At 63.1% G+C, this 17,620-nt stretch overlaps 1 protein-coding gene across 1 annotated transcript; it reads right to left on the bottom strand.

Moving 5' to 3' along the window:
- Positions 1 to 159: 159 nt before the first annotated feature.
- Positions 160 to 15,990, bottom strand: MYBPC3 (myosin binding protein C3). Its single transcript, XM_051853121.2, has 34 exons — positions 15,883 to 15,990; positions 14,570 to 14,836; positions 13,881 to 13,988; positions 13,697 to 13,804; positions 13,461 to 13,609; positions 13,085 to 13,202; positions 12,623 to 12,671; positions 12,415 to 12,444; positions 12,185 to 12,238; positions 11,448 to 11,468; positions 11,020 to 11,183; positions 9,994 to 10,126; positions 9,659 to 9,661; positions 9,424 to 9,548; positions 9,226 to 9,331; positions 8,955 to 9,121; positions 8,450 to 8,615; positions 7,710 to 7,816; positions 7,576 to 7,605; positions 6,902 to 7,041; positions 6,588 to 6,668; positions 5,905 to 6,064; positions 5,310 to 5,414; positions 5,008 to 5,196; positions 4,060 to 4,194; positions 3,800 to 3,967; positions 2,118 to 2,206; positions 1,741 to 1,933; positions 1,491 to 1,630; positions 1,201 to 1,360; positions 976 to 1,112; positions 543 to 729; positions 416 to 452; positions 160 to 298 (listed from the first exon to the last, which is right to left on the bottom strand). Exons 1-33 carry the CDS (start codon positions 15,905 to 15,907, stop codon positions 442 to 444), a joined length of 3,825 nt encoding a protein of 1,274 aa, XP_051709081.2. The 5' UTR covers positions 15,908 to 15,990; the 3' UTR covers positions 160 to 298; positions 416 to 441.
- Positions 15,991 to 17,620: the final 1,630 nt, after the last annotated feature.

The following is a 17,620-nucleotide window of genomic DNA, read 5'->3' as shown; positions in this document are numbered from 1 at the left end:
TGAGTGCACTCATCTTTTATTGAGATGTGACGGCCAGAGGGCCTGTCCCCAACCAGCATCGTCTAAGCCCACCCACTTTTTGCCCCGAGGTTCCGAGAGCTTCCCATGGAAGCGCCCCAGTTCTGTTTTTGTAGAGCCCACTCCTGGCTGCTGTGCTGCCCCCCCACCTCGCAGCCCAGGATACACCTGTGTACATGTGTGCATGCACACTCGGGCACACACACACATCCAGGGGCAGGAGGATGGCTTCTCCAGCTTCTCCAGCCTTCCGGCAGGTAGGGCTGGCGTCCAGCTGTGCCTGTAATGGACTCCATCGTGAGTGACCTGAGGCCTATATACACACACACACACACACACACATACACACATACACCCCTAGACTAGTAGCCCAAGGCTTGCACCCTGGTGTCCATACCTGGCCATCCCTGGGAGCCAGCCTGGTCACTGAGGCACTGCAGGAGAGAAGGCCATGCCATATGTGTCTCCCAGCTCTCCAGAAGCCAGGACCCACCCAGCCGTGACACAGGCAGCAGGCTCCTCACCTCGCACCTCGAGGCGGCACTCACACTGGGCCTCGCCCTGTAAGTTGGTGGCCCTGCACACGTAGATGCCTCCGTCGAAGGGGCAGGGCTTCCTGATCTCCAGGGTCAGCACCCCCTGCTTGCTGAACATGCGGAAGCGGGCATCTTGCCCCAGGTCCAGGCCATTCTTGAACCAGGAAATCTTGGGCTACAAGTGAGGTCAATGGAGGGAGATCATCACAGGCTGAGGGGGCTGGTGTGAACCCCGGGGGAGACATTTCTGGGGGCACACATGTTGAGTCCCAAACTGCCCCAGGCTGGGCGAACACAGCTAACAGTGAGTGCCAAGGCCCTGGGCAAGCAGAGGGCCCTCCAGACACCCAGAGGTGGGGGAGACGGGGCCCGTGAGTCCTGCCCCTAGGGTCGGCCAGGACCAGGGCCCCAGGTGCCCTACCTTGGGGCTGCCCCTGACGGAGCAGCAGAGGATGGTGGTGTAGCCAGCGATAATTGTGCGGTTCGTCAAGGGGTGGGTGAAGCTTGGGGCCTCCGAGAAGTCCAGGGCCTTGTAGCTGGGTGGCTCATATGTGATACCTGTTGGTGACAGACTTGGTGTCAAGAAAACCAAGCTAGGCCACGGTCCCTGCACCGGCTCCCCTGTGTGGGAGTGAGGATGAGGCACCTGGTCTGGGGATGAAGACGGGCTCCTTGGTGGTGGCGGCTGTGTCACTGGGACCCACTGCATTATGGCTGAAGACCCGGAAGTAGTAGCCATTGCCAATGATGAGCTCTGACACCACGCAGTGGGTGCGGCGGTAATGCTCCAAGACGGTGAACCACTCCTGGGGCACACGAGGCAAGGGGCACCTCTGGGGGCAGCGCTCCCTTGGCTACTCCCGGAGCCTCCGTCCATACTGTGGAGGTCACCAGATCAGCAGAGGGAGAAGGGGTGGGGCAGGACCCCAGGCTCACCTGAGTCTTCTTGTCAGCTTTCTGCACCGTGTAACCCCAGATCTCTGTGTTGCCGTCGTCTTTGGGTGGCTTCCACTCCAGAGCCACGTTGAAACCCCAAGCTTCCACGACCCGGATATCCTGGGGGGGACTTGGCTTGTCTGCCAGAGGAGATCCGGTCACCTCCCCTGCTTCTAGCCAGGACCTGGCCCGCCCCCTTCCCCAGGCAGCTCAGCTCAGTGAGCGTGTAGGGAGGCCCACGGGCACACACCCACAATCTGCAGGACCAGCGTAGCCTTGTCCTCCATGTTCTCGATGCGCACCGCCACCTGGTAGGTGCCCGAGTGGTCACGGCGGGCGGCACGGATGAACAGGATGGTGTCCGTGGGGCTGTTGCGGATGTTCACCTCGCTGGCCAGGGGCTGCCCTTCCTTGGTCCAGGTCACCTGAGGTCGAGGCTTGCCCTGTGGGCAGGGACAGCTCAACCCTGGGCCTGGCTCCCACAGAGGACCAGTCACTGCCCCAACCTCACGTGTGTGCCAGTGGTGGGGTGGGGTGGGTTCTGAGAAACAGCCCCCTGCTGGCCGTGCCCGCATGAGCCACAACGGTGGTCTCCCTCCTGGGGACAGAGCAGGGGGTCAGCCCTACCTGGAAGGGAATGAGGAGGTTCACGGGCTCCCCAACCTTCTTCTGGATGGTCTGGCGCAGGTGCCTGGGCAGCTGAAGCCGTGGTCGCTCTGTGGGTTTAGAGGGGACGGCTGAGCTGGCGCCCACTCCGGTCCCAGTCCTGAGGAACTGCACAGATCCATCACTTTAAAGATTGGTTTATTCTTTTGAAAGGGAGGCAGAGGGAGAGAGAGGTCTTTCATCTGCTGATTCTCTCCAAGTGGCCACAATGACCAGGGATAGGCCAGACCAAAGCCAGAAGCCAAGAGCTTCATCTGGGTCTAAGGGACTCAAGGGTCCTCCAGGGATTAAGCACTTGGACCATCTTCTACTGCTTTCCCAGGCGCATTAGCTGGGAGCTGGATCAGAAGGGGGGTGGGGGCTGGTGCTGTGGCGCAGAGGGTTAATGCCCCAGCCTGCAGCCCTGGCATTCCATATGGGTGCCAGTTCATGTCCCAGCTGCTCTACTTTCTATCCAGCTCTCTGCTATGGCCTGGGAAAGCAATAGAAGAAGGTCCAACTCCTTGGGCTCCTGCATCCATGTGGGAGACCTGGAAGAAGCTCCTGGCTCCTGGCTTTGGATCAGCACAGCTCTAGCTGTTGCAGTCATTTGGGGAGTGAGCCAGTGGAATGGAAGACCTCTCTCTCTGGCTCTAACTCTCTGTAACTCTTTCAAATAAATAAAATATTAAAAAAAAAAAAAAAGTGGAGCAGGGGCCAGCACTGTGGCATAGCGGGTTAAGCTGTCGCCTGAAGCGCCGGCATCCCATATGGGTGCCAGTTAGGCTCCCTGCTGCTCCACTTCCAATCCAGCTCTCTGCTATGGCCTGGGAAGGCAGTAGAAGATGGCCCAAGTCCTTGGGCCCCTGTACCCATGTGGGAGACCCGGAAGAGGCTCCTGGCTTTGGATCGGCGCAGCTTCAGCCGTTGCAGCCACTTGGGGAGTGAACCAGTGTATGGAAGACACCCCCACCCTGGTAACTCAAATAAATAAACAAATCTTAAAAAAAAAAAAAAAGACTTGAACCGGTGCCCATACAGGATGCCGGCACTGCAGGCAGTGGCTTGACCTGCTATGGCCCCTCAGCCTCTTGAGACAGGGCCCAGAGAGTTGCAGCTAAGAAAAGAGTCACATGCTGGGCCCTGCCCCTCCTCTGGCCTCCCTGTAACCCACAGCAACCCAGACTCCCCAGCCTCAAGTGCCTTACCGAGCGCCTGCTTCCAGCTGAGCCTTGCAAGAGGCAGGGATCAGAGAGGCTGAGCAATTCATTTGAGGCCACACAGCCAGAAAGCCATGGACCAGACAGATCTAGGCTTCTAGAGCCTACACCCCGTGCTGTTTCCTCCCCTTTCTTCCAGTTTTTAGGACCACTATTTACATGATGGAGCAGAACAGAAGGGGGTCCCAGACGGCCCAGGCTGACCCCCACTGGCCTCAGCGCTCAGTCCCCAGGGCATAGACTGTTGTGGCTGAGGGACTGTCAGAGCCCGGAAATAACAGCCTAGACTCCCTGTTCTTCAACAGGGAGGCTGACATGAAAAAACCAAGCAAGCCCCCCCGGTGCTGTTGCCCTGAGCCTAGGAGGTGGCTGAGACCCCAGCCCCCCAACCCCACCCCGCCCAGACTATATCACGGGCCTCATAACGGCACACGGGGCACTCACGCAGTATCTCCTGCACCGTCACAGGCTCCTTGGTGGTGACGGGGGCTCCAGGCCCTGCCACGTTGTATGCGCGCACACGGAAGAGCAGCCGGGCCCCCGTGGGCAGGTCCTTCACCAGCATGGTCGTACGCTCCGTCAGCCCCTGCAGGGCGGCCACCCACTCGGAGCCTGGGCATGGGGACGGGGCGGGGTCAGTACGGACAGCCCAGCTCTGCTGCCCACCCTCTGCCGGCTGGCGGGGGCCCAGGGCCGGCACTCACAGCCCTCCCAGCAGTACTCCACGCTGTAGCCGTCCAGGCCGCCCGCTCCCACACGCTCCGGTGGCCGCCACCGCAGGGAGACCGTGGTGTCAGAGACGTCCTCCACAGCCAGGTGCGTAGGTTCGCTGGGGGGGCCTGGGCGGAGGGAGGTGGGAGAGAGGGGTCCCTGTGAGTGAGCCTGCACCAGCCGGCCCAGACCCTCCCCTGCCTGCCCGGCTCAGAGGGCATCCCCACGCCACAGTTACAGGATCTGAATGGGAACGGAGGCCGGAGCACAGCTGCCGCCAAGAATAAGGAAACGCTACGTAACTGGGTGAGGGGACCGGGAGCAGAGCAAAGCAGAGGCGGTCCCTGAGAGACCTGGACCCTTCTCCCACTGGGACCTCCCCAGGCCTGCTGTCTCCCACGCTGGCCCATGGGAGCCTGCCCCCCGCCGCAGCCAGCCTCGCCTCCCACACCCTGGAGGCCAGGTGTCCTGAGGGCACCCCCACGGCCTCGGCCTTCTCCCCTGAGACACCATTGTCTGATGAAGAAACAGAGCCTTGAGGGAGACAGAGGACGCCCTGGGGGCCGTGGAGCTGGCTCTGCAAACCACACCTCCCGTGGGTTCTTCCCACAGACGCCTCCAACAAACCCCAAGTTGAAGGGGGTGGAAACCAGGGAACAGCTAATGTTTAGTGAGCATGCACTATATGCCGGGCGCCTTGCCTGCCTTATCTAAACTGCATTAGCCCCATTTCACAGAATTGGAGAGTGAGGCTGGAAAACTGAACACGGGGTCCAGCTGGGTCTCAGCTGGTCACTTAACTTTTCCAAGACTCAGTTTCCTCATCTGTAAAACGGGGCGGCTCATCCCCTACTGAGCCTTAGCAGTGACTCCCGCGCACAGAGCAGCTACAGACATCGCTGGGGCCCCGCGGCCAGAAGGGGACGCCCAGGCCGGCTCACCGATGGGCATGAAGGGCTGAGAGGCAGGGCTGGGCCTGGACATGCCCACGGCGTTCACCGCATAGACCCGCATCTCGTAGGCCACGCCCTCGATCATGCGCCGCGCCTCGTGGCTCAGCCCCGGCAGCAGGTCGAAGTTCAGCCGCATCCACCGGTAGCTTTTCTTCTTCTTGCGCTCCAGGATGTAGCCTGGCAGGCGGAGGGTGGAGGCCGGAGTTCTGATCCCTCCCCAGCAGCCCCAGTGGCTGCCCTCACCCCTAGCCCCACTGCCCCGCCGTGGTCCCCAGCGTCCTGGCGCTCACCCAGGACTGGCTGCCCGCCGTCGTAGGCCGGCGGCTCCCACTGTACAGTGCAGGAGTCTTCGCCCACATTGCTGATGTTGGGGGCGGCAGGGGCGTCTGGCACATCTGGAGGGCAAAGACAGGACCCCGTCGGCCTTGCCCAGCTCAGGGTCTGGGACAACCTGCTGGTCCCTCCAGCAATGCCCTGGCCAAGAGGCGAGGCACCCTTCCTAGAGTGTACTACTGGGCGTGTCACTGGCCTGGGACCCGCCCATTCTCCACCCACTCCCTCTCGGCCCTTTCACAGCTCTGTGGCTCGTTGCACGGTCAGCTATGCCTAGCATGCCTACCCCAGACTCCCACAGGCACAAGAGACAGCTCTGAGCTCAGCGCTCTGCCCGGCCCTCGGAGCCGGCTCGGGTGCAGCGGACTCCTGGGGAATCTGCGAGGTGCGCCTGCCTCCGTCTCCCCGCGGGAACAGGGCTCCGAGCAGCCAGAGACACCTCCCCACGCACGGCCGTGGCCGCTGCCCCTCGGAGGGTGTGCCTCGGGCCCTCTGTTGAGTGGCCCTGGCGCTGCCCCTGTGCTTCTCTGGCCTGGACCCAAGCAGCCTCACCGATGACCTTGACTGTGAGGTTGACCTGGTCCTCGCCCACAGGGTTCTTCACGGTCACGACGTAGACGCCCTCATCTTCCTTCTCGGCCCCCTCGACCGTGAAGACGCTGCGGTCCTTGGAGGTCTCCACTCGCACCCGGCCTTCGGTCTCACACAGAAGCTGCGGGGGACGGGGAGTTGGGTCTGAGCCCAGAGGGGAGGGGAGCCCAGCGCAGGGGCCACGGTGGCGAGGTGGGGTGGGGGAAGGGGAAGGACACAGCTGGAGGGGACCTGCACCATGCAAGCACCAAGCCCAAAAGCCTTTCGTGAACCGTGGGCCCCAGGGCAAGGGCTCAGGCTCTGCCTTCGCCGTGGGTCCCAGCCAGGTCACCAAGCCTGTCCGTGCCTCGCATCCCCTCCCCCACGGCTGTTGTGAGGATCCCGCCAGCCCCCAGGTGGGCAGGCCTGCAGAAGAACCAGACTGGAGAAGTGGACCCGGGTGAGCGGGCTCTGCTTAGAGGAGAGCCAGGGACCCCACTCCTCGCTGGGAAGCAGCCCAAAGTCAAGGCTAGCTCGAGGGGGCAGGGATCCAAGGAGTGGCCCCATCACCAGGGGTGTGAGGGGCCTTTCCACAGTGGGCCCTGCCTGGGCAGGTGCACGAGCCGTGGAGAGAGAGCGATGAGGGACAAACACGCCTGGCTCACCTTCTTGTCAAACACCCACTCGTCACTGTCACCTGCATCCTCTGGGGCATCGGGGGCCGGCCCGGCGGGGGCCTTCTTCCCCTGGGAACAGAGCACGCGGAAAGGAGGGGGAGAGGGGCTGACTCAGCCTGGAGGGGCCCCTCTGTCTCCTCCCACCTTCTCAGCAGCTGCCCACCGTGACCGGCCCCCAACAGGCAGCCAGGTGTGGGACACGAGCATGTGCCGCGGGGTGGGGTGTGGAGCAGATCCAAACACTCATCTGGTCCCTTGTGCCCATTTCACGGTCAGAGAAATTGAGGAAGGAGCCAGGGTACCTGTGTGATTGTCTTCTGCCAGATGACAGTAGGAGCAGGGTCCCCAGAGATAGGGACATCCAGGCGTAGCTTGTTCCCAGCGACAACCACGATGGTGTCTGGTGTGCGGCCCGGGCAGTCCAGGTGGATCTTGGGAGGTTCTGGAGGAGGGGAATGGCAGGGGTCAGAGAGGGGAGGGGCCAGGCCCATGGAAGAAGGGGGAGCTGGGAGGAGCACAGGTCTCTGGGGCAGCGGCCACTGGTTGTTGGTCTTTCACCAACCCACTTGAGCTCTAGAACATTCCGTCACCGGAAGCCCTGGGTTAAACCAAGTTAAGCTTCTTGACCGTGGCCTTCTCAGAACCCCTAACCCGTGAGGCTCAGTGCTCCCTGCGTCAACACGAACTTCCCAAACTGTTCACCACGGAACCCTCCGGAAGTGGAGCACAGTATTGAGTGGGCCCGGTTTGGGACGGTACCTCCCAAGGGTCCGATGGTAAAAGCTCACGTCAGGGGCTCCATCTGGCATCTCTACGCGTCGGCTTCATCCACACCCCCATTTTAGAGATGGGGAAACTGAGACTCAGAGAGATTCTAAGTGGTCCAGGGTCGTGAGTGCCAGGGCTGGGATGGGGGTGGGGTGGGGTGCAAGGAGGTGGGCAGGAGCCCAAGCAGGACACAGGGACCCCAACTCACCCTGCCTGGGCACGAAATCAATCTTGACCTCTGCAAGAGAAAGAGTAGCAGGTGGTTCAGCAGCAGCAAAGGCCGGGGTGGGGGTGCTCCAGGCCCTGCCGCCCCCACCCCTCCCCCAGCTGGCACCAGCTCACCCATGAAGTGGAGCTTGGCGGACAGGTTACAGGCAAAGCCCTCGGGCACAAAGCTGTAGTCGGCTTCGTCCGCGGGCGTGACGTCGTCGATGGTCAGTTTGTGAACCCTGCAATGCATCAGCGCCTCAGGGGACCACACTGGACCATGCGTCCCCACTCTCCAGCCTCGCTGGACGCCCCACCCAGGGGCTCCAGGGCGCCTTGGCGTCGTCCGAGCTCTTGGGTGTGTGTGCTGGTTTTGTGTGCTTTCCCTATTTCTGAATCGTCCAGCTCCCCGGCATGTGTCCCGAGGTAGGCAGTGTAGACGTGATTTCTACACCAAAATGTCTCCTTGGCTGGGTCCTTGAAGACCGGGCAGGCTTGGGTCTCACTAATCCCCGTGAACCTGGGCCCGGCACGGCTGGGCTCAGATGCTCCGGGGGTGAGCAAAAGGGCGGGGAGCGGGCGAGGGCGCTGGCCAGAGCCGGCCTCCTCCTCCATGGCCTCCCGCCCCGCCAGGGTCCCGAGCTGGGGAGGGGTGGGGCTGCGGACCCTGTCTGCTTCCCTGATGCTTCTGTCTGTCTCTCTCCCTTCTCCATCCGTGGCCTCTCCTCCGTGTGTTCCTCTCTCTCCACCCTCGTCTCCACCACTTGATCGCTCTTTGTCTCCTTCTCCCTCTCAGTCCCCACCTCCGTGTGTCGGTCTCGGAGCCTCGGTCTCGTTCCCGACGACGGGGTCTGTGGCTCCATCGGCACACTCACCGCCCGATGTGGGACACCTTGATGCGGCTGTCCGGCACCAGCTCCTTCCCGTTCTTGAGCCAGACGCCTCGCACGTTCTCGTCCGAGACCTCGCACTTGAACACGGCCTGGTCCTTGGCGCCCACGGCCAGGTCCGCGATGCTCTGATACACCTCCAGCTTCTTCTCTGGGGGCGGAGTGGAGGTGAGGGGTGGGGGTGGGGGCGTGGACCCCTGTGAGGACGTGCGGGCACGTGGGCACCGATGTGGGCACGTCTGGGTATGTGTGGTCAGCTTGGGAAAACATGCATGAGTATGCGTGTAACACACATGTGTACCCGTGATGGTGCAGTGCACACTGGGAAATCCAAATGTTCCAGGGATGACACAGACCAGGCCCATGCAACCCTCCAGACACCCCCTGGAGGTGGCTACTCCAGCACCCCCATTTTACAGAAGAGAAAGGTGAGGCCCAGGGTGTGAAAGCAACCTGCCCACGGCCTCACAGGCCCGGACCCTGGGCTCACCCTGCACGATGAGCTCCGCCAGCGCCTGACCCCCGCTGGTGCGCAGCGCGTAGTGTCCCGCGTCCTCCAGCGTGGCCTCGTTGATGATCAGGTGGTGCTTGCGCCCGTCTTTCTTGAACCGGTATTTGAAGGTCTCCTCCCGGGTCAGCTCTACCCCGTCCTTCAGCCTGGCGAGTTCATGAGGGTGGGGAGGTGGCAGGGGCTGTGGCCTCCACTGCACAGCTGGGCCTGGCCCCCCGCCCGGCCCCATGCACGTGCCCCTGCCACTCACCACTTGACCTGGGCCCCCTCCTCTGACACTTCGCACTCAAACTCCACCCGCTGGCCCACCATCACCTGCTGGTCCTCCAGGGGCCGCGTGATCAGCACAGGGGGCTCTGTCCCGGCAGTGGGAGCGAGCGTGAGGGCTGGGCCCTCTGCGGCCACCTCCTCCCCTCCCCGGGACCCCGTCCCGGGGCCCCAGGCTCACCTTTGACAAACAGTTCAGTGCTGCACTTCTCACCGCCCACCACACACTGGTAGGCGGCATCGTCCGCCAGGGAGCACTGGCTGATGGTCAGGGTGCGCTTGGCGCCCACCGACTCGAAGATGTACCTGGGCGGGGTGGGGGGTGACAGGAAGAAGCAGCAGAGCCATGGGTGCACCCCCCAGGCTCAGGTACCCCACTGCAACCCCCGCCCCAGGCTATCCAGGAGGGGACCTACTTGCTGTGGGATGGAAGAGGCCATTGGAGCATTCCGGACGGCAGCAGGGAGAGGGAGAGAAAAAGGCAGAGTCAGGAAGACGGGAAACGCGGCTAGAGAGAAAAGGGGACAGAGACAGAGGCCGGCCCTCCCCACGGCCCCCAGCCCCGGGACCCGGGGCCACCCTCACACACCTGCCGCCCTCCCCACGGCCCCCAGCCCCGGGACCCGGGGCCACCCTCACACACCTGCCGCCCTCCCCATGGCCCCCACCCCCGGGACCCGGGGCCACCCTCACACACCTGCCGCCCTCCCCATGGCCCCCACCCCCGGGACCCGGGGCCACCCTCACACACCTGCCACTCATCTGAATCTCCTGCCCGTTCTTCAGCCATTTGACCTCGGCATCAGGGTCGGCCAGCTCCACGGTCAGCCGGATCTTGTGGCCCTTGCTCACCTGGTAGGCTGGCTCCAGCTTCTTCTGAAAGGCTAAGCACCACGCCTCAGCCCTGGGCTCCTCCCTGCCCACACCTGCTCCCCTGCGGCCTGGCCATGGTGCTGTGGCCAGGCCTGGGTCCTCCACGCAGCCCTGTGGGCCTTGCTGCCTCCGCCTCACCCTGTCTGGGTCTCCTCTGTGATTCTGTGTCTTTTTCTCTGGTACCTCCTTGTCTGTCTGTCTGTCTGTCCGTCTGTCTGTCTGTCTCTCTGCTTTCCTGTCTTCCTTGGGGCTCCCTTCTCCTGCACGGTTAGGTTAGGTGCTTCCTGGGAGTGAGATAAGTGTCCCTTCCCTCCCTCTTTGCTCTGTTTCGACAATAACCCTATTTTTGCTCTCGGGCCACCCCCCCGCCCCCCCGCCAGGCTCTTCACTCCTGCAGTCTCACTCCCCTCGTGCCTTGAGGCCCTTATGACAGTCCCCATGCCACAGGGGACAGGCTCAAACAGGCACTGTGACTGCCCAAGGCCACCAGCCCTGCAGCCGCCAGGGAGCGGGGACCAAGGTGCAGGGTAGAGAGGGAACCCCACACCTTCAAGCACTCTGGCCGCGCCAGGAGCCAGCTTCAAGGGGGCAGGGAGCCAGCGCCTGGGTGTGCCACGCGGGGCCCGTTCCTTCACAAAGCTCTCCCTGCCTCAGTTTCCCCATCCGTAGAATGGAAGTGACAATCATTCTGGCCTCATAATACTATCATGAGGACGACACGCCTGGCTCAGCAAGGAGCTATTACTGCTACTAGGGCTCCTACGACCGGAGGGCACCTGCTGTGCGCCAGGCAGCGCCTAAGCAGGCAAGGCCACTGCTGTCCCCGGCTCCCAGCTGCTGGATGGGGAAGGTCTAGCCTGGGCCCTCCTCCTCCTCCTCCTCCGGGTAGGGCGGAGGGGCTAACCTGTGCTCTTCCTCTCGTCCTGCCTCATGCCCTTGAGCCGGCGCAGCATGCCTCGCAGGTCGGTGACGCCGTGCTGGAAGGCGATGCGCTCGTACTCGGAGGGCGGCGCCTGCCGCAGGATCTCCCACACGTCCTCCTCCGCGGGCGCCTCCAGCTTCGAGTCCCTGCGGCCCGCGGTCGGTGTGCAGGGCTCAGGGGGCGCGCTGTGGCTGGGGGCCAGGCTGCAGTCCCCCCATTCCCTGGGGCGGGGCTTCCCCAGGGGCCCAGGACCAGGCAGCTGTCACTGCCCCTATCCCCTGTCCCTTGACTTCCAGTGGATTCTGGACCAGGTCTAGAGGCCAGGGGGGCTCGGGAGGGGCCGGGGCTGGGGCGGGGTTTCTGGCCGAAGTAGGGGGTGGCCAGGGCACTGGGCAGTGCTGGGCACTCACCGCGGGGTCCGGAAGCTGCTGCTCCAGGTGGGGCAGAAAGAGCAGAGGGCACAGCAGAGGTCAGCGCTCCCTCCCCTGGGGCATGGCCTCCCAGCCTGGGCCTCCACCTCCTCCCACTTCCCCGCCCTCCTCCGCACCTGCCCCTCACATCCCAGGCGACTCCTGTGTGGGTGTGCCCCCCCCCCAGTCTGAGCCTCTGGCAGGGATGCGCCTTAGACCCCACAAGCGTCAGCTCTGCACCGTCCCCGCCCTGCTGCCCCCAAGCCCCCAAGCCCAGGTCTTACTCTCTGGGTGGCAGCAGCGCAACCGCAGCAGAGGGCGGCGGGAGGGAGAGGAGTGGGAAGGAGAGGACAGACAGAGAATACGGGTCAGCCCGGCTGGGCTCGGTGGGCAGCACCTGCAGCCCTGGGGCCTCCCCCATGTCCTCTGGGTCCAGCATGGAGAGAGGCAGCTGCTGCGGACCCCGCTGGGCGTGGGGGCTGTGCATGGCCCATGGCAGTGTGGGGCCCATGGAAGTGACAATCATTCTGGCCTCATAATACTATCATGAGGACGACATGCCTGGCTCAGCAAGGAGCTATTACTGCTACTAGGGCTCCTACGACCGGAGGGCACCTGCTGTGCGCCAGGCAGCGCCTAAGCAGGCAAGGCCACTGCTGTCCCCGGTTCCCAACTCTTGCGCTCCCTCCTGGTCCCTCCCAGGAGGACCTGGCCGCGTGTTGTTGCGGGGATCTCACCTCTTCTTCAGCAGCGAGCTAAAGTCCAGGATGCCTGCATCCTCATGGCCGTCACTGTGCAGAGGGAACAGCAGTGAGGCTGCGGGGGAGGGGACTGGCAGCAGGTTGGGGACAGGACAGGTGGGGTGGAGGGGGAGGGGAGGGAGGGACACCCGGCAGCCCCAGCTCCTGGCCCATCTCAGAACCCCCAGGGTCTGTGAACAGGACAGGGAGGGGCTGGGGAAGGCTACCTGGTTCGCCGACCACCTGCAGCCAGGCTCCTGTGGGGTTGAATTCAGAATCCTCACCGGCCCAGCGGGGCTGGCTCCCCCCACCTCCATAGACCAGCCCTGCCCGCCCCCGCTTCCCCACCACATTGCCTGGGCTCTGCCTCCTGTGTGCCCCTGGCCCTGACCCCAACTGGCCCGAGACTCGAGTACTGCTCTGCCCCCAACTCACGTGCGACGGAAAGCAGAACGGAGGTCCAGGTCTCCCTGGCCAATGGCCTCTGGGTTCGAAGAGAGAAGGGAGGGGGCTTCAGAGCAGCCCGGGGAGAGCCGCAGTGGGCTCTGGGAGTGTCTGCAGGCCCACCCATCCGTGACCCCCATCTGCCCCGGACCTGCCTTCCAGGGCTGCCGGAAACAGGAGCAGCTTATGGTCCCCACTCCATTATGGGCGTGGGGGGTGGGCTCCCTCTCGTCTCCAGCTCCCTCTCACCAGTCTCTGTGCTACATTTGGCCTCTGACCAAAGTCCCCAGCCCAGTCCTGGGGGCCTCTGTGGATTTCTCTGTGGGAGCAGCAGTGGGGCTCCTGGTGAGCACCCATGTCCCCCCGCCCCTAGTGTTGGGAAGTGGAGACAGGCTCAGGGCACTGGGACCCGCAGGGAGCCTGGGCCCAGGAGAGTTACCACGGCCCCCTCACCGTGTACGGTGAGGTTGAAGTTGCAGCTGTCAAATTTGTCCTTGGTGGACACCTCGCAGCGGTAGCCACCGGCGAAGGCCACCTGGGCGTCAGTGATGTGCAGCTCAAATAGGTAGACCTGTGGGGATGAGGTATCAGCGGACACGGCCCCTAGCAGAGTCTGGGAGTGGCCAATGCCCCACCCGCCTTCGTCCTGTCTCAAGGCCCGTGACTGCCATCTGCTGGTGCATGATTGTAATCGCACCCTAGTGTGTGATGGCATCTATTTAAGAAGCACTTTGTGCAGTGCACAGCCTGCACACCTGAGCGGATCGGCTCTGCCTACAACACTGGAGGCCCCTGTGTGCCCCAGACCCCCATGCCTTGCAGGCCCCACCTTGCTGGTCCGGTCGTAGCTGTCGTGCAGCTGCAGGTGTTGGCCCACCTTGCTGCTCAGGTCCACCCACTTGCCCTTGAACCACTTGACCACGGGTGGCTTCAGGAGGCTGGCCCCGGCCACGCGGGCCGAGAAGGTGATGCTGCCACCTGCAGGAGAGGGGCAGCAAGCTGGGCTCGAGGGTGCCCTGCCGCCTGCCTCCCCACCCCACCCTCTGCACAGCAACCCACACTCACCCACGGTCACTTCGCCGTCCTGCGGCCGCATCACAAAGAGCCCAATAGCGTCATCAGGGGCCCCAGGGCACCCAGGGGCAGGGCCGGCGGCAGCTGCTGAGTTTGACCCTATGAGCAAAGGCCTTTGAGACCCACCCAGGGTCACCCCTGTACCCGCCAGCCCTGACCTGCCCAGCCCTCTCACCTTCGAGACTTGGGGCACTGCCTTCCAGCTCGGGCGCTGGGGCCAGGGCTACTCCGGGGGCTCCAGGGGTCTCAGCAGGTGCAGGGGCTGGCACGGGCTCTGCCTTCTCTGGAGGGGCCAGGCGGGAAGTCATGGCAGAGCTTCCAATCCGAGACCCTCCCCTCCGCCCTCTCTCTCCCAAGTATGACTCTTGAGCACGCCTCTGGTTCAATGAGGATGTCCAGAGCGCTCTGGCCCTGTCCGCACACTCTGGCCCGGGGCCCCTGAGCTGTGGCTCATGCTGAGCAGGGGCCCGGCCTGCACTGCTCCCTCTCAGCCTCTCCTCCTGGCTCTGCATCCCTGCTCTGCTCTCAACAGCTCTGCGGTTCAGCCCTGCTCACTTCCCCCAGGCTGCCCTGGGCTCCCTCCTCACCCACACTCTGAGGGCTCCCTTGGGAGAACAGCTGGCCCATCTCATGGCCATCTGTGTGTGGGGCTGCCCTGGGAGGCCTTGTCCATCTCTGAACTCCCCCCAGCTGCCCATCGGTCGGCTCAAGCAGGAAGGTCTTGCTGTAGAACCAGGGAGGGGTCTCTGGGCAAGGCCATGTGACAGCGCCTCCTGTACCTTGGGGGGGCCGGGTAGGCAGCGGCAGGATCGCCTCTGCCCCAAGAACTGCAAACCCCAAAAATCGGGCTGACCTGAGTCTTACCTGCCTCTATGACCTTGAGGTCAAACTTGACTTTGGAGGAGCCAGCGATGACCGCATAGGAGCCTTGGTCAGCAGGGCATGCGTCCCGCACCGTCAGCGTGTGACGTGTGCCCTCGGCCACCAGGCCATACTTGTCACTGGCACTGAGGTCACTGCCTCCCCGCTGCCAGCGCACCTTCAGCCCGGCCCGCTCGGTCTCAGCTTCGAACACGGCGGCGCTGCCTGCGGCCACTTCCGCCGAGCGCGGCTTCTTGCTGAAGGCTGAGGCTAGAGAGCCAGATGGAGGCTGCAGGGGCCCCTGCGGCTTGTGCACCTGCCCCTGCTCCTCTCTTATTAAGTCCTTCCACACAGCACCTCTGACTTCTCCAGCAGCTCCAGGAGGTAGGTGGGTGCCCTTATTACGTCCATTTCCCAGATGAGGACACTGAGGCTCAGACAGGTTGAGTGGTTTGTCCAGGATCTCGCAGCCAGTAGGCAGGGGAGCCAAGGCTGTGGTCCTAACCTCCACACCAGACTTTGCTAGGTGTGCTCCCTAAATACTCTGCTCTCCCTGCCTGGGCACACGGCTGCTCAGCCCAGCCCCCACCCCCATCCCCCCACCGTCTGGGGCCCTTGACAAGGGGCAGGTGCTCTGCTTACGTGGAATGTGGCTAAATTTGTCCTCCAAGGGACAACTGAGATAAAGCGGGCCTGGGAGGTGGCTGGGGGTGGGGGGCTGGGGGCCTGCCCAGGACAGCCTTGGTTAGGGCCGGGCTCAGGCCCTAGCCACTGCTCTGTGGTCTCTCTGCCCTTGGCCCGGCCTCAGGAGCCACTTGTATGTTTTCTCCCTGAGAAGAGGGACTGCATCACTCGCAGCGTGGGCCAGGCCTGGCGTGGGGGCCACGCAGGTGCAGGCTAAGGAGGTGGATTGGCTATCAGCTGGCAGAGCCGAGCCCAGCCCTCCCGCGTGGATGGGGAGACAGGCACAAGGCGGGTGGGGCTGGTCCAAGGGCATGCATTGAGCCTGGCTCACGTCTGGGCTGAGCTTGGTCCCCCTGTGCTCTGGGACCGGGATGCGGGCTGGCAACCCCCTGCCTGGGTTCTCGCCTCGCTCTGGGGCCCTGATCCTGGGTTCACCTTCTCTGTCTTCAGAGGACTGGAGCATAGAAATGGAGACTTAGAATGGGACCTGGGGGGACCCCTACCGTGCCCTGGAGCTCCGAGACCTCATCCTCATTAACCCCTCAAGAACTCCCTCCCAGTCCTGCCCCCCGATTGCAGTCACCCCCTGCCCCCAGCCCCCCACTCAGACCCAGCCCCAGGCTGGGAGCTACCTGGTTTCTTCCCCGGCTCCGGCATCGTGAGAGAAGTCACACCAGGCACCACGCAGGCACGGGCCACCCAGAGACGGACTGAGTGGGGTCCTGGCCTCCCCACTATATATGGGGGCCTCCCCCTCCCTGGCTTTGCTTATCTGCCTCTTTCCCAGGCACCTGCTAAATTTAGACAAATTCCAGAGAGCTGATGTCTGCTTGGGGAGAAGGTAGGGCCACACTGTTCCTGGCTGGCTCCTGTCCCTTCCCCGCCCCTAACACACCACCGTGGCTCCTGCCCCTCCAAGTCCGGTGACCTTCAGGGTACCCCAAGCCCTGTCTGCATCCTTTTTTGTTAAGATTTATTTATGTGAAAGGAAGGGAGGAGGAGGGAGGGAAGGAGGGAGAGCGAGAGCGAGCGAGGTCTTCCATCCGCTGGTTCACTCCCCAAATGACCACAACAGCTGGGGCTGGGCCCGGCTGGAGCCAGGAGTCAGGAACTCCATCGGGGTCTCTCACATGGGTGCAGGGGCCCAAGTACTCGGGTAACTTCCACGGCCCTCCCAGATGCATTAGCCGGGGGCTGGATCAGAAGTGGGAGGCTGACACTGAAAGTGGCCGCAATGCCAGCCCCCGTCCGCACCTCCCTCTGGCTGCCAAGCGTGCCTGGTCCGTGGCCTTGAGGATCATGGGTCAGAAGCATGCTTGCCAGGCGTGGGTTGTGCCACAGACCCCAAGTTCAGAATTGCCTTCTCCTCAACCTTGAAGCACATCGGGGGCCGCCGTGCCCACTGCCCGGGACCACTACTGTAGCGGGCTTATGTCTAACAGTGTTAGCTGCATCCCACGTTAGAATGCAGGGCTGCGGTCCTTACTCGGCTTTTGATTCTGGCTTCCTGCTAATGCACACCCCGGAGGTAGCAGGGGATGCCCACGTGCTGAGCTGGGCCCCTGCCACCCATGTGGGAGACCCAGATGGAGTTCCTGGCTCCTGGCTTCAGCCTGGCCCAGCCCTGGCTGTTGAGGACGTTTAGGGAACAACCAGCAGATGGACTCTCTCTCTGCCTTTCAAATAAAATGAAATGTTTAGGGCAGTGTGTGCCTGTCTCAGTGTGTGCTGTTATGAGTTGCACATCAAGGGCTGGTATAAGGGCTGGGGGAGCCTACCTGTGAGGGTGTGGGGTGACTTCTAAATACACCCCAAAATGGAGGGTGGAGAAGCAGAGCCCGCTGTTGGCAGAGTCACAAAGATTGATGCCAGACTATTCTGGATCCCCTGGTCGCCCCCACCCCCACCCCGTTCGTCTGTGACAGCTGCTCCCTGCAGCTCGACCTCCACCCTTTATCACATCGGGGCCATCTGCTGCTATAGAAAGAAGCAAACTGGGGCTGGCGCTGTGGCGTAGCGGGTAAAGCCACGGCCTGCAGCGCCGGCATCCCAGATGGGCGCCACTTCGTGTCCCAGCTGCTCCTCTTCCAGTCCAGCTCTCTGCTGTGGCCTGGGAAGGCAGTGGAGGATGCCCGGGGCCTTGCAGCCACGTGGGAGATCCTGGCTCCTGGTTTTGGATCGGCCCAGCCCCAGCCGTTGTGACCACTGGGGGAGTGAACCAGCAGATGGAAGACCTCTCTCTCTCTCTCTCTCTCTCTCTCTCTCTCTCTCTCTGCCTCTGCCTGTGCCTCTCTCGAACTCTGACTTTCAAATAAATAAACAAATATTTTTAAAAATAAAGAAAAGAGGGGCTGGCTCCATGGCTCACTT

The sequence above is a fragment of the Oryctolagus cuniculus genome, chromosome 1 (assembly GCF_964237555.1).
Source record: "Oryctolagus cuniculus chromosome 1, mOryCun1.1, whole genome shotgun sequence".
NCBI classification, from domain to species: domain Eukaryota; kingdom Metazoa; phylum Chordata; class Mammalia; order Lagomorpha; family Leporidae; genus Oryctolagus; species Oryctolagus cuniculus.
Note: the sequence above shows the minus strand (reverse complement) of the source record. Positions and strands in the feature narration are given on the sequence as shown.